This window comes from Lynx canadensis, chromosome A1 (genome assembly GCF_007474595.2).
Source record: "Lynx canadensis isolate LIC74 chromosome A1, mLynCan4.pri.v2, whole genome shotgun sequence".
In the NCBI taxonomy this organism is placed as follows: Eukaryota; Metazoa; Chordata; class Mammalia; order Carnivora; family Felidae; genus Lynx; species Lynx canadensis.
In genome coordinates this window covers 50,005,958-50,023,084 of record NC_044303.2, presented here as the reverse complement: position 1 = coordinate 50,023,084, position 17,127 = coordinate 50,005,958, and the positions used below count along the sequence as shown (strand labels likewise).

The window sequence follows — 17,127 nt, the reverse complement described above, 5'->3', positions numbered from 1 at the left end:
ACCATAGGAAAAAGGCTATTCTGTGTTCTAATGGGGGAAGGGGCAAGAGAGAACTGGACTGAATGGTGCCTGGGGCAAAGACTCTAAAAGGAAAGGGATCTGGTGACTGGAAAGGTCTGCGAGAAGAGACAGGCACAGTGGAAATGCTTCTAATAAAAGAACTGAATTTATACTGTGGTTGGTTATGATTCAAAAAGTACTAGCCTTTATGAGTTCCAAGATAGCCAACATCTGGATTGTATGTATATTTCTCATGCTTATAGAATATCTTTATTAACAGGAAGATTCACCCCTACAAGGTAGATAAACATATATATATAATATATGGAAAAAATGTATGTATATGAATATATTTCAAAACGTAATATATTTTATAAAATATTTCAATATATTTCATAAATATATAAATACATTCCATTATATAAAACATGAAAATTGTTCCTGTTTGCAGACAATATGGTCTTGCATAGAGAAAATTCCAAAGACTCCACCAAAAAACTTAAAACTAATGAATGATTTCAGTAAAATTGCCACAGAATACAAAATCAACATACAAAAATCAGTTGCATTTCTACATACTAACAACAAACTATCTGAAAAAGAAATAAAGAACAACATTTATAACATCTTCAAAAAGTAAAATAAAATACTTAAATAATAAATTTAACAAAGAAGGTGAAAGATCTGTACCCTGAAAATTACAAGACATTTATGAAGGAAATCAAAGACACAAATTAAATGGAAAGATATTCATATTAATGGGTTGGAAGAATTAATATTGTTAAAATGTCCATAGTACCCAAAGCCGTCTATGGGTTCAGTACAATCCCTATGAAGAACATTCACTGGGGAGGATATTCTCTTCAATAAATGGTGTTAGGAAAATTGGATAGTCATGCACAAAAGAATGAAATTGGACCCCTATTTTTCACCATTTACAAAAGTTAACCTGCAGTGGATTGTGATACCTGAAACTATAAAACTACCAAAGGAAAACATAGGAGAAAAACTCCTTGACATGAGGATTAGCAATGATTTTTTGGATATGACACTAAGCACAAGCAACAAAAGCAAAAATAAAGAAGTGGTTCTACATCAAATTAAACGCTCCTGCACAACAATGGAAACAATCAACAAAATGAGAAGACAACCTACATAATGGGAAAAAATATTTGCGACCGCCTATCCGATAAGGAGTTAATATCAGTTTTTTATATATATATATATATATATTTATATATATATATATATATATATATATATATAAAATCAACAAAATGAGAAGACAACCTACATAATGGGAAAAAATATTTGCAACCGCCTATCCGATAAGGAGTTAAATCAGTTATATATATATATATATATATATATAATCCATATAATTCAAAGGCAAAATAGAGAGAAAGAAAGAAAGAAAGAAAGAAAGAAAGAAAGAAAGAAAGAAAGAAGAAATATGACTTGAAAATGGGTAGAGGATGGGGCACCTGGGTGGCTCAGTCGGTTAAGCGTCCAACTTCTACTCAGGTCATGATCACATGGCTTATGAATTTGAGCCCAGTATCAGATCTGTGTTGACAGCTCAGAGCCTGGAGCCTGCTTCAGATTCTCTTTGTCCCTCTCTCTCTGCCCTTCCCTGGCTCGTGCTCTGTCTCTGTCTCTCAAAAATAAACAAACATTTAAAAAAAATTAAAAAACAAAAAAAGAAAAGAAAATGGGCAGAGGACCTGAATAGACATTTTTTCCAAAGAAGATATACAAATGGCCAACAGGTACAAGAAAAGATGCTCATCACTAATCATTAGAGAAATGCAAATCAAAACCACAATGACGTGTCACCCTACACCTGTCAGAATGGCTAGTATCAAAAAGACAAAAAAATAACAAGTGTTGGCAAGGATGTGGGGGAAAGGGAGCACTTGTGCACTGTGGTGGCAATGTGTATTGGTGCAGCCACTGTGAAAATCAGTATGGAGTTTCCTCAGAAAATTAAAAATAAAACTGTATGATCCAGCAGTTCTACTTCTGGGTATATATCCAAAGGAAACATAATCACTAAATCTGCAACCCCATGTTCATTGCAGCATTATTCACAATAGCCAAGTCATGGAAACAACCCAAGTATCCATCAATAGATGAAAAATCTAAACACACGCTTGCACACACATGCACATACAAAATGAAATATTCAGCCATAAAAAAAAAAAAAGAATAAGGAAATCCTGCCTTTTGGGACAACATGGATGGACCTTGAGGGTATTATGCTAAGGAAAATAAGTCAGACAGAGAAAGACAAATACTGTATATTCTTACCTAGATGTGGAGTCTAAAGAAACCAAACCCATAGAAATAGAGACAAGAATGGTGGTTGCCAAGGGCTTGAGCGGGGGGGGGGGGGGGAGGTGGGGCATAGAATGAGCAGATTTGGTCAAAAGGTGCAAATTCCCCAGGTATAAGATGAATAAATTCTAGGATGTTAAGGCACAGTATGGAGACTATAGTTAACAATACTGTATTATACACTTGAAAGTTACTAACAGTAAATCTTAAGTGTTATTAACACAATAAAAAGAAAAAAAAATGTTAATTTTGTGAGGTGATGGAGGTGTTAACCTTATTGTAATCATTTCACAACTATGTGTCTATCAAATCATCATGTTGTGCACGCTAAACTTACGTAATGTATGGTAGTTATATCTCAAAACTGGAAAAAATAAAGTTCATGTAAACAAAAAGTACACACATATATAATGATAAAGTCCCAATTATCCCACCTTTACCCACAAAAATATATCCTATAGTGTTAGTAATTAGAAGATTATGATGTCAGTACTTACAGAATGACATTCAGACAAGTAGGTTCGATTCTGTACTTGGAATTGGAAACTAAAGAAAAAAAAGAAGAAAAACAGATAATAGTTAAGAAATAAAGACAAGGCAGGGGTGCCTGAGTGGCTCAGTGGGCTAAGCGTCCGACTTTGGCTCAGATCATGATCAAACGGCTCGTGGGTTCGAGCCCCGCATCCGGCTCTGTGTTGACAGCTCAGAGCCTGGAGCCTGCTTCAGATTCTGTGTCTCACTCTCTCTCTGCTCCTCCCCCACTCACGCTCTGTATCCATCTCAAAAATAAATGAACATTTTTTAGAAATTAAAAAAAAAAAAAGAAAGAAATGAAGATAAGGCAGGGGTGGGCGGGGGGAAGTTGGGGGGAGGCAGGGTGGAGATAGAGATGTGCCAGGAGGCAGAAGGGGAAAATCAAGGTAAACCCATATTTGATCATTCCCCCTAAAATGTAGACAAACCTTGAGGAGGCTTTCAGTACACCCTTAGGATGAGATGAGGGCTCTGCCCAATGGATGAAGGCAAGGGTCCTACACTAGTCTTCTGAATCTGCTGGATGGTTAACTGAGAAGAGACAGATGAGAAGCCCTTGGTCCTTATCAACGTTCCCCCTGTGTTCACAGACCTCTCATCGAGAGGTCGATGGAGATGGTAACTTTGGTCCATGCGACCAAGCCCATAACATGAAGAACAGTTGATTATTTTCTTCCTACTGTAAAGATCTTAAGGGCTTGAAGTTTGGGCGGGGGGGGGGGGGAGTTGTTGGGGTTTTTTTGTTTTTTTGTTTTAACATGTAGAACAGTTTCCTATCATTGAACTCAAATTATTTAACATAAAATCTAGGACTTCTTGTTGTTGTTAAGGTCCTACATCCTCATTCTAGGCAGAATTGCAAAACCACACTATAATTCTCTGAGTGATAGCAGCGAGATCAAAAGAACTTACCCTAGAATTAGCTTTAAAATAAACTATTGGGGCTTCTGGGAAAGGAGAGAATGTGTGTTTACTACACTTCTCTTCTGGAAGCCCAGTAAGATCAGTAAAATAAACTGTATTTTCCTTAAAAGGATATCTTTAATAACTAGCATCAGATAAAAAAAATTATGAAGTCCAGATTTCCTTATAACAGATTTATTTTTTTCTTTGTGTTTTTATGTTTTGGTAGAAAAGATTTTCCTGGCCTCTCATTAAGTTTACTAAAAAAAGAGGGGTGCCTGGGTAGCTCTGTTGGTTGAGCATCAGACTTTGGCTCAGGTCATGATCTCGCAGTCTGTGAGTTCGAGCCCACATAGAGCTCTGTGCTGAAAGCTCAGAGCCTGGAGCCTGACTCTGATTCTGTGTCTCCCTCTCTCTGACCATCCCCTGTTCACACTCTGTCTCTCAAAAATAAACATTGAAAAAATTAACTAAAAAAGAGCAACAGCCATACTACCTGTTCAAATTGTTCTGCTAAAAAGCCAGGGGGAAAAAATTAAGCATGGTGTTTACTATATTATTAATACTTTAGAATTGTAATAACCATTGTTTACATTTTGATATTGAACCCACAGAAGAAACAGCTCATCAGTTATAGGAAACTTAATTTTATATAATTATAGGAAAGAATTTTTTAATAACCCTTTCATTCTCCCTATTGTATGAGAACTGGCTGGGTATTGATAATATATTAGCTGCAAAAACGAAAGGATTTGGGGAGCTGAGTGGCTTAAGCGTCTGACTCTGGACTTTGGCTCAGGTCATGATCTGCCAGTTTGTGAGTTGGAGCCCTGTGTTGGGCTCTGTGCTGACAGTAAGGAGCCTGCTTGGGATTCTCTGTCTCCTTCTCTCTCTGCCCCTGCCCCCCTTGTGCACGGTCTCTCTCTCTCTCTCTCTCAAAAATAAATAAACTTAAAAAAAAAAAAAAAAAAGGAAGGGAAAGGATTCAAAAACCACAAAATAAACTGGCTTGGGAAACGAGACCCAAGTTGGGCTCCTGGGCTTACCACTAGTACTTAGTCAGGCCTCAGTCGTAAGATGACAGATTTCTAACAAAGCTCATTCTTACTTTCATGCGATGTAAAGAAACTACAGACAGCAATGAAAAGAAGCCTTTGACTGTTCTTCAGAGTTCCAGTATGGCCATGAAATCTGTCTGTGATGACACAGGTCTGATGCTCCCTCAAGGATTAGAAATAGTCACAGAAGATGCCAGCCTTGCACTCAGCTCCATCAGAAGCTTCCATAAAGTGAGGCACCTGAGTGGCTCAGTTGGTTAAGCATCTGACTCTTGCTTTCAGCTCAGGTCATGATCTCACTGTTTGTGAGTATGAGCCCCACATTGGGCTCTGCACTGACAGCTGTGGGGCCTGCTTGGGATTCTGTCTCAGTCTCTCTCTCAAATAAATAAATAAATAAACATTAAAAAAAAGAAGAAGAAGCAGGAGGAGCAGCAGCTTCCATACGAAATGAGGTAAAGGAGTTCCTTGAAGGTGGACCTCAGTTTAGAATGCTCCTGAGAATCAGCAATGAAAGCAGGTGGCCTCTGAGATATATCACCCAAGTCCCCTGGAGGAATGCTCCATCCATGAGTCTATGATAAATTTCTCTGGTTGCTGTGGACAGAAATAGACCAGTCAGGCCAAACTATTTCAATCCTATATAACTCAATTAAAAAATAAAAACAAAAACATGACATTGGGGCTTTCTCAGGACAGAGAAAGAAGACAATTATCTACTCCATTTCTGCTTACCGAGACAATAAATTAGACTTTGATATGGATCAAGGCTACACACACATGTATACACACACATGCACACTCCTCCACAGATTACACACACATATATCTTCTTCTGCTGGATCTTTGAATAATGAGACGTAGTGATTAGGGCCATATGGCTTTGTTACTTTAGGAAGTATTATAATGGACTGTATTTTATTCTTGCAGAGATAGGCCTCCAGGCACAATCTAGATAAATAGAAGAATATGGGGAGAAAGGCCTAAAACTTTGCTGTGTATAATATAGAGGGCTGTTTGTTGTAGACAGGAAAAATTCTTTGCAAGATATATTGGCAGTGTAAAATTAACCCTTTGTTTTAATCTGTACAACAAAATAAATTTACAGTACTATTTCATGCCAGAAAAATTATTTGCCAAAGAGGTGCTTTGTTCATTAAGCCCTCGTGGCCAGGGAAAAATTTATTGTATACTAAACCAAAAGAGCAGGATTTGTTTTTGACCTGTTTTTAATTGACATATCCAGCTAAAACCATGAAGAGAAGATAAACTCTTCTCCCACATAACTAGATTTTTCAGAATCAGACATTAGTAGTGTCTATGTTTATTGTCCTATCAGTTGAATAGATCTAATGTCAGGTTAGGACCGTGACCATAAATCAACATGTCACCTGCCTTAAGTATCCATTTCTAGTTTGGTTCCTTTGAAAGGAGTCTTTGGGCTTATAATTCTTAAAACTCTTAAAAGCATGGCTAGAGTGGGAGCATCAATTATGAAGGTAGTAGTTACAGACAATTACCAGATTTAGAAAAAGGAGAAAAACTTTTCAAAGCTAAGTCCAGAAGGATCTTAATAACACTGGGCCCACAAGTCTAAACTAAAACTGGCTTTGAGTAGCTTGGTTGACATTTCTGCATGCCCTTAACACCTTGTATGGGATGCACCTTACAAACTACAACATGCTTTATGCTACCTTAATATCCTCCACCACCCAGACATACTCTGCCAGTGCAAGAGACCAAAAATGATTGTATAAAATTTTTAGGAGGGGGCTAAGTATTTGCAGTATTCTTGCTACTGGCAATGAAAGTTCAGATTGAATATGCCTGGGGATAGTCTGCAAAATGGACAACTTTATCTCACTTGTAGTATTTACTTCCTAACCTCCTTCTGACTTCCTTTTTTCCATCTGCACGTGTTCTGGAAGAAAGCCAAATGGAGACATACCTTCGAGCTTTCAAAGCAACAATATAGAAGGAGTCAAAGAACTATTACCTTCCATGATGCTGACTTCCTCCATGGGTTATAGCCAACCCACATGTAGCCAGACGTAGGCATTGACCAGTTTCCTCCAAATTTCCAGTGCTCAGAGGTCTGTCCTCAGCATAAGAAGTCCAACTGTAAAAAGTGGAAATATTGAATATCCGAATTTTCTTAACAGCTGTTGTAATAAAAATTAAAACAGGTTTTGTCACAACCATATATATATTGAACTTATCTGACCTTGTTTTGTCATTCTAGCACCATGTTGGAATTCATCAAAATTCAAATAGCTTATAAACGAAGCATGAACAGTAATACTAACTTGAAATGTTGAATTAATTACTCAGGGTAATTTAGATTCTGTAAACATAGCTGTCAAAAAGAAAAACAGCATTCTTGGCCCTCCAGAGTAAAAGATTCAGATAAAAATGTTTTCCTAATGAGCAGTATGCTCTGGTATAGTATTATTACAGGAAAGACCAAAATTCCAGTCGTCCTTGCTAAATTGCATGTTTGCTAACTTCAGCTATTTTGAGATTTTTTTAAAGTTAAACCATTTCTGAGTTACAGAAGAAGTATGCACAGTTCCCTTGTGCCTGGAAACGAAATGTTATCTATTCATTCCATCTTATTTAAATTCTTTAGAAAATTAGGTGAGTCTGATGATTCATGAAACGAACTTTAAAATTATGTTCAGTATAGCTTGTTGCACTCTTGGGGGTGATTATGATAATAATAGCTATAATTTTTGAGCACCGGCTTTTATGTACTAGATTTATAATTCTCACAAAAGACCCACATCAGTCATTTATCTAATGTGTTCATTTGCCCAAGACCACACAGAGACAGAAGAACCAAGAATCAAACCATGTCTAACACAAAAGTCTAAGTTGTGTTCCTGAATCAATAACATTTAGATAATTTTTTTTGTAGAACCACTGTATTTTATGCCATAACCTCAGTATCATGCCATCAATCAAGCATTGTGAGAATACTGAGATTCTAACCCACCAAGGCCAGAAATTTTCTAGTGAAGCAATTCTCACAAGATATCCGTTTAGTGAGAAAGAGTACCAACTGGACATTAGGGGGGGAAATTCCGTTTTAAAAAAGTTCCATCAGCCAGGATCTCCAAATTGAATAGAAGAGGTGTTTAATCCTACAGAGGGGGTTTACCTCTTCAACTGAGTTCTAGAATCTCCCTACTCAAAGTGGGTCCTCAGACCATCAGATTGGGTCCTTGTTAGAAACGTATAATCTCAGGCCCTACATCTAATGGCTGAATTGGAATCTGCATTTTGACAAGATCTGGCACCTTGTATGTTCACTAAAGTTTGAAATGCTCTGCTAGATGATGCATTTTCTTATCTCCCACCTCCTTAGATCCCTCAATCATCCCCTTACCTGTGTTTTCAATTTCTCTCTGCTGTTTTTTGTCTTGTTTACCCTCACACAGAAATACTCCTTTAAAAGTCCTCTGCTGTCTCCGTGCATCCCGCGTCATTTCTCTTTTCTCAACCAAGTGCCTTGAAGGAGCTGTCTGTACTCCCCGAATCTACATCTTGCCTCTTGTTCACGTCTCAACCCGCTGCAGCATAATCACCCACCGAACATCATCTGGCCCTCTACTCTATGCCAAACACTGTACCAGACTCTGAGGATAAACTGGTTGTGCAAGAGACACAGTTCTTGTCCTCAAATGACTGTCTCTGAAATTGCTTTGACATCGATAACCAACTGACTCTCTAAATTGCCAATTCCACTTTCCTTCATTATCAGGTAAGAGGATTCAACTGTCTTCCATAAGTCAGAGGTTGAAGAGATTTTGGAAAAATGTAAAATACTGCTACTCTTCTCCCTACCTTTTTAAGGAAAATAGTTATTTTTTAAGTTTATTTATTTTGAGAGAGAGTGTGGGGGAAGGGCAGAGAGAGAGAGAGAGAGAGAATCCCAAGCAGGCTGCACTCCACCAGTGTGAAGCCCGATGTGGGGCTCAAACCCATGAACCCTGAGATCATGACCTGAGCTGAAGTCGAATATTTAACCGAGAGAGCCACCCAGGTACCCCCAAAATAGTTATTTTCATAAAATTTTTTTATGTTAACACTATGGGGTTATTTTTAATTTTAAAATGAATTAATAAATATTGTGAAAGTGTTTTAATGTCTAATATTTGTAGGTCAACAGATGTCATCGCTATAAAATCTCTCTGGGCTCCTCAATAATTTTTACGAATGTAATGGGGCTCCCGAGACTGAAAAGTTTGAGAACAACTAGATCCCATTTGAAAACCAGCTTAGTTGCTCAACAAATCACTGAACTCTGTAGCTATCAACTATACAAGTAATATCAGAGGGATATGAATAAATTGGCCTAAGCATGTCTACCCTATGTTTTATTAATTTAGCTAAAGATGAAACTTTCTCTAGGCATTTCATGCACAGTCAGGAAACCAACTGAACTAGTTGGAAATAGTTGGCTACTAGCCCTGAAAAACTAAGTCTTCCCTGGAATATTTTTAGCAACTGAGATACATGCTCCTGTCTCCTGAAAATGGACAACAAGGTAAAAACTAAAACAGTTTTTAAATATTCCTTCTGTCTTTATGTTGCCCACAAGCAATATTTTCTAAAATTCTTAAAAATAAAATCAGTAAGTACAATTATGCTGTTATCTTGAATCCTTCATACGTACTAGATTATCAAGCCATTCCGGACTGTGGCTATAAGAGCAATTATATTTACAACATTAAAATGAAGAAATATTTCAGGACTTGTATTTTGTTTCTAAAATAAATCAATTTTTTAGAAGAATGCATCTTTTAAATTATACCCAGACCATGAAATATCACACTTTGGTCGTGAACAATGAACAATGTCACATCCCCATTAACTGTGCATGCTATTATCAAATGCGTGTAGTTCTTTAGCGGTGATGAAGGGCAGGAGGAACTTCTGGTTCCAAAGACTTTGTATTCCAGGCAGAATAAAGAAAAAATAACTTCTTACTACTGCTTAGCCCTAAAGGAAAATAGAAATGTAAACTTTTGTCATGCCGTCATCTGCTACTACAGGTAGTTAAACTCTCCGTAGGCAATGCAACTTTTTCACAGACAGGTTTTAGGACACTTTTAAATATAGTCTAATTTGCAACTTTTGCATGTGTTTCAAGTCTTTCATGTTTAGGATACAAATACAGCCTCAAGCAGTTTGTTTCCATCTTGTCCTCCCAAAACATGTGCAGGACAGTGTATCCTGTAGCTCTAAAAGGATACCCTATTGAACATAACTGTTATTTAAATCCCCAATAGAAAGTAAAAGTTTTCTCTCAGTTGGTTTTTGTGGCAATTACTGTTAACTTTAAATCAAAAGTAAAAATATGCTCATTCCGACTGTAAAAGTACGTATACGTGTAGATTAATAGCGCCGCCTATAAGAGCATGGGGCCTTGCTTTTCTATTCTTACCACCGCCCTTATTGTATCCTGGCGAGAATATTAGAGAGATGGTGAGGACAGTGTCAGCCTTAGAAACATCTTTGTTAAGTAGACCCAGTTATTCCACTTTTGTTAATACCTCCCAATTATGGTGCCTAGAGTATACAAAATTATATGCACAAAGATATCCTAAGTGGTATTAGTTGTAATGGCCCTAATTATAAACCACTTAAAAGTTTAAGGGAGGGGTCAGCAAACTTTTTCCGTAAATGGCCAGAAAGGAAATATTTTAGGCTTTGCAAGCCATATAGTCTCTCTTAAAACTTCTCAAATGTGGTGTCTGTAGTACAAAAATAACCATAGACAATATGTAAGTAAATGGGCCTGGCTGTGTTCCAATAAAACTTTATTTACAAATGCAGAGCCAAGTTTGCCAACCCCCGGTATAGGGAAATAGTCAATAAACAGATATAGCCATGGTATCCAATGAATGGTACATTATGTACTCATTGAAAATTAGTAATGAATAGAATGGAAAACATAAGGAAGTCTATAAATAATAAAGCAGGATATGAAAGTGTATGAGTGGGTAGGATCATGGATATAATAACACACCAAGCATATAATAAAAAGGTGACATATTACTAACTGTAGTTATAACAGGGTGGCAGAGCAAATAAATGGATGACTTTGTAAAATAAATAAGTAAATAAATAATAAATACCAACTATGTTTACATGTTGATAAAGGACACATTTTTGAATGACACATTTTGACACTAAAATATGTCATTCACATTCTTTGGGATTTATTCTTGACCGCATGGATTTTTATTCTAAATAATGCAGTTTATATTCATAGCTGTCTTATAGAGTAGGAAGGCTTTGTTATCTTTTTCCAAGCCATTTAAATAATTGATTTTGCAAAATAGCTTTTAGTATAGGTTATGTCCACTTAATGCCCTAAACCACGGATTCCCATCACTCCAACAGTTACACAATAAGGTAATGCTCACAATATATGGCCTTTATTGTCTACATAACTTCCCATGTATTACCTAGGTGTGGACTATGGAAATGTCATACTGGGGACTCTCACCTATCAAGTAGGTGGAAGGAACAGACAGGTTCAGAACCACTATCCTAAACAAAGAAATCAAGAGAAAGATTTAGAATAACTTTTATTCAAAAGCAAAACAAGTAAAAATATACAGGAAACTAGGCATGGGGATCAGCTAGTGCCACTAGCACTTAGACAAATGTTCTTCATGACACTGGATCTTCTACATCACAATAGTTTCTGCAGGCCATATTTTGAAATCAAAAGAAATGATGAAACTTACTTTCGGCTACCTGAAAACTCAATATATTCCACACTTGGATTTTAGTATTAATTTTGTTGACAGCACAAGGAACCTTGTTTTAAGATCTTACCAGAGAATTTTTTATTTTTTTTCTAACGTTTATTTATTTTTGAGAGAGACACAGTGTGAGTGGGGGAGGAGCAGAAAGAGAGGGAGACAAAGAATCCAAAGCAGGGTCCAGGCTCTGAGCCATCAGCACAGAGCCCAATGTGGGGCTCAAACCCATGAACCCTGAGATCATGACCTGAGCCAAAGTCCGATGCTTAACCAACTGAGCCACCCAGGCGCCCCATTACCAGAGAATGTTAATAAAGACATTAACTATTAAACTTTATATGTATACTTTAAATTAGCTCTAAACCTTCTACAATGATTATATAGTTTTCAGAGTGGTTTTACTTTAATTTCAGCCAAGGATTTAAATAATCCACAGAGAATTTAGACCCGTTATTTGCCTATTCAAAGTATGAATGTGTGAACATGTGTGCATGTGTTTACACATATATATGCATGAACAAACATATCTATATATTTGTTAGTTCTCAAATAATGCATATATATAAAAATATATATATAGGTACAAATATATATAGACATATATGTTAGCTTTCTCTAAAAGAAATGAATTTCTATAAATAGAAAAAAATTTTAAGTGATGAAAATATTAATTTTAGCAGTTTTCTTTTACAAGCTCTAGTACAGGAATAAGCTTATAGATGCTACTTTGAAAGATATTGTAGTACACAGACAATAGCTGAAAATTTATATTGTTTTCAAAATGAAACAAGCAAGTTATAGGTTATACATAACCCAATACCAAGCTTACCTAATAAGAACTGTATACAAATCTAAGATGGAATGAACTAAATTTAAATCAGGCGTAAATAATTTTTATACAGTATTAAAGATAGTTTTCACTTAAGACATATTAAAATGGATTCACCACGGAATATAGAAAATCCCTATTTTAGTCACAAATGAACATGGAGGATATTAGAGGTTAAATATGGATATCATAAACCATTTCAGTACTTGAAAGCAAACCATTACACCCACTGAAAGGTGATGTTTCATCAATTCCCGAAAGTCCAAGCAAAAACATTTAAGGTGTTAGTTCTATTCAGTTCCACTTGTGTATCAGTCATTAACAACAATTTCCAGAAGTGACCCATGACTCGACCACCCTTAGTGTGTCTCTCTGGAAGTTTCTACACAAAATTAACCATCAATTTCTTCTCCAAGTGCTAAATTTTAAGAAAGTGACCCAAGTATTGTAGTTAATACAGTAGGACTGAAATTCTAGGCATAAACCTAAGAAAAGAGAAGAGAGTTTCACAAGGGACCAGCATCCTAATGTGTGTGTAAAAGAATGCCAGCCCTAAAATGTTGCTCCATAAAATTTCTATAAAATGACATCCATAATACAGATTATTTTTTAAAAAGCTCTGAGTTCTGCAGTTGCCCCCACCCATATAACTGTAATTAAAAAAAAAAAAACTTTAAGCCGATATTTTCAAGATACTTGACTTCAAACCCTTCTTGCATATTGTCTAAAAAATTAGTACTCTTCACAGCAATCTTTGAGAAATGATGTAAAATTTTAGTAATAAATTCTATGTTAGGACAAATTCAGCGAAAACTATTGAGGAATACTTAAAATTCTAAGATAATATACAAGATAGACGTGAGTACAAAATGCAACTGATGTAAAAAAAAAGAGACACTTGGTTGGTTGTTATTGGCAGGACAGAGGCACCATCTGCTAACACTCTCAGTTGTTTCAGATTATTTCTTCAGCCCTATTGCCATCACTTCATTCAGGCCCTCTTCACCACAAAAAGAATTTAAGATTTTTCCAAAGTGACTCTCCTCATTATAGTCTATCTTTTCTAATCCAGCGTTTCCCAAACTTAATATGCAACTGAATTACCCAGAGATCTTGTGGAAATGTAAGTTCTGATTTGGTAGGTCTAGACTGGGGTCTGAAATTCTTTTTTAACAAGCTCTCAGGTAATACTGATACAACCACACTTTGGATAACATAGATCTAACCCATTCTGTAAGCCATTGCCCCATTACTCTTCCTAAAATACTGATCTCCTGTCACTGCCTCAGGAATCTAGGTGAACTCTGTGGATCGCGTGTACACATTGGCAATCAGTTATTGGTCCAGAACTTCATTCAAGACCAATGTGGTCTTTCTCCTAACTGCTATGCTCATTCCAACCCACCTCTGCATCTTTTTCCCCTGAGGTAAAATGTATACGCAGTGAAGTACAGATTTGATCATTGCATACACCTGTGTAACCAATGCCCTCCCCCAAAGATATGGGACATTGCCATCACACCAACCCTGTGTTTTGACCCAGGTTTATAAATACCCTTCCACCTTTCCTCCGCCTTTCACCTATCCTTGAGGACTCAGCTGAAGCCCTTCCTTCTTCAAAACACACATCAAATTCACACACATACCTCTATCTAAATTACTACTTCTTTTTAAGACCGAGCCACCACGTCACCGAACTAATTGCAGTGATCTCCTCACAAACCTCTCTACCTCCATTCTTAGCCCCCCCAATATATTATTCACAGAGGACTCAGAGTGATCTTCAAAAATTATAAATCAAATCTGGTCATTCTCCTGCTTAAAATCTTCCAAGGCTTACCGTCACATTTGCAATAAATCCAAACACCTTTTTCTGTTGTCCTGTATCACTAAGCCCCTCCTTCTCTAACCTCAGCTCTTGCTAATTTCCCCATTACTTTCTATGCTCTGGTCATTGGCCATATGGACCTTCTTTCTGGCCCTACAACACAGTGAGATTTTCCTACTTCAGGGACTCTGCATTAATTATTCACCTTTCTCTGACTGGCTATTTTTCTGCTGTTCCGATCTCAACTTCAAAGTTACTTCCTCATGGGAGCCTTCCCTGACTACAAAATCTAAAGTACCCACTCAGTCATTTTCTAAAACAAATTTGACTTTGTGTGCATAGTACCTATCGTTGGTATATTTCTTATTGATGTGTTTGTTATTTGTCTCTTCTCACAAGAGCATAAGCCCCATGACTGTGGAACCTGTGGATGGTGTTCACTGCTGTAACTTCTGCACCTAGAACAGTGTCCAGCTCATTCTAAGTAGATGCGCAACAAATGCTCGTTAAATAAATGTCAAAATTTATGATACAACATATATTCATACTACGCAGATGGAAATTGTGCCTGTGTCCCCGTACAAAATCTCCCACGAAATTAAAAAGAGAATAAGAAAGCTATTGCCAGTCCGCAAACAAGGTAAGTCTTTCACAAGAAAGAAAGGTAAGAAAAGAACTGCAGCTGTAATGTGGGGCAAAAATAAAACGCAGATTAAGTCAAAGTTTAATTCACATAAAGTTTAATCAGTCAAGTTAATGAAAATATCAAAATTTCTCAGTTAGTGTATGGCAGCAGAAACTTAATTTTTGTTGCAAATAATACAGTATTTGGTGTTTCCATTACTGACAAGCTATGCTGCAGATAGAGCAATTGCATTGAACCTCAATTCATCAGGGTCACGTTCCATAAACTTCTTGCAAACTTCTATGGCATCCTATAGGGACAAAAATGGGTAATTTTTCAGTTTATAAACATGCATTTTATTACTAAATGATAAATAAGTGTTTCATATTTTCCTAATTCGTACTAATTTTATATTGCAGCCCTCTTTTTTCCCAATGCAAAATAACTTTAAGCATACCAGAAGAGTGAATGGTTGGTGGCCTAATTTGCTTAGTACAAAACTATAAGATACATATTTTGTTGATTATCAGCCACACAATTTGTTCATAAATTTAAAAATCTCTAAATGAGGATCAAGACACAAATGATGGTATTTTGATTCAGTGAAATACGGGATAGGATGTGCACCTCTTTCAATACTGTTCTTGTCTTTTTCAAATTTGATACTTGTTCACACAAAGAGCTCTGAAAACCTCTTCATTTGCTGTAGATTTTTAACACGAATTCAGAGTTTTCTTTTTGGATTTTCTCAAAAAAGAAAGACATGGAAGCACCCAAATACAGAGAAAATGTTATACAAGTGATCTTTAGAGGTATTTTAAGGATAACAAGAACATTAATAACACTTAACGTGGCCAACAAGTTTTGTTGTTACCTCTAATAAAGTTTCATCACTAGTTTCCCCATGGTTAATTGGAAATGGTTTCCGTCCATCTGTGGAAAATGAAGAAACAGTTGAACGTTTAGCTGCTTATACAGGACAATGTACTTCCAGCTTGCATCTTCCTCCTCCCACAGGGAGGCAAAGTTAAAAGATAATGGAAATGATATATCCTATAAAAACGATTTCAAATGTGCTATCAATATTTTTCTACATTAAATGTTATTAGAACCTTGCTTCCATGTTTGAAAGTCTAAATTAGCTTCATAAACAGAAGATTTAGAAACATACAGTTTTAATTTCCCTAAGAAAAGCAAAACTAGTAAGCCAGTTTTTAAAAAGTTAAAATCCTAGTTTCTACTCTCATAAATATGAAAAATGTATTGCTTCATTTTAAAAGCTGAATCAGAAGGCTCCTAAGTGAGACTGACATGCTTACACCAATGAAAGGGAGCCACCACAAGATTTCTTTATTACCACCAATAATTGTGTACCACCAAGGCAGGAGTACAGAGCAGCAATCTAAACAACCGAGGGTCATTTCACAGATCACCAAAATTAATTAAACACAAATATAAACATCTTGAACAAACTACTCCTTCATGAATGCTATGAAAAAAGGAAAAAGTCCAGTATTATATAAACTCATCCTAACCAAAAGTTAATTGATACTCTATCCAAATCTAAATCTCAGATGTCTTATAAGTGGCACTTCAAGTTCAATTCATAAAACACAATCCCTTTTATAATTCCTGGCTTCCAAATGTAATAAAAATGTTTGAATCCATATGCATATACAATGATAAGAGTTGGACCGATAGAAACCACTTTGGAAGAAAAATATGAGGGAAGATTAACCAAACAAACTGAAAGGCAAAATGAGACAAATACTAAGTCTGGAGAAATAAAAAGTTTTTTAAAAAGTACATTAATTATGGCTCAGCTTAGAATAGTATTTCTGTGGTTACAATAATACAAACAACTACAACAGAACTAGAAGAAGAGAAAGGAAATAATCTATTTTGTGATTGGGAGGGTGGGTAAGGAACAAGGGTGACACAGGAAAAGTAAATTCTTTTCCTCATGGGGAGTGAAGAAATAATACTTTGGCCACTTCCACCTCCAACCAGGATGGAGTAACTGGTACCAGACGAGGCCTCCCACCAGAAACAACTTAAAAAACTGGACGAAATAGCTGAAACAGTTGTTCTTAGACATTAGAAAATAGGTAGCCTGTATGAAAGCCCAAGAGTTAATAGTAGCTTCCTGCCAAGTCCATAATGGGAAACCCAAGTAGAGCACAATCGCCTTAATGAGGAGACTGAGCAGAACAAGAGCAGAGTTCAGCAATTTG

At 36.4% G+C, this 17,127-nt stretch overlaps 1 protein-coding gene across 2 annotated transcripts in view; it reads right to left on the bottom strand.

Annotated features, from left to right (window-relative positions):
* Positions 1-14,985: 14,985 nt before the first annotated feature.
* UCHL3 (ubiquitin C-terminal hydrolase L3) overlaps positions 14,986-17,127 on the bottom strand; it is a 43,491-nt gene continuing 41,349 nt past the window's right edge. For both annotated transcript variants that reach the window (XM_030312072.1, XM_030312080.1), the window contains 2 exons: positions 15,768-15,826; positions 14,986-15,203 (listed from right to left, as the gene is read on the bottom strand). In XM_030312072.1, the coding sequence (XP_030167932.1) occupies positions 15,120-15,203; positions 15,768-15,826 (143 nt within the window). In that variant the 3' untranslated portion in view covers positions 14,986-15,119. The remainder of the gene's footprint in view (positions 15,204-15,767; positions 15,827-17,127) is intronic.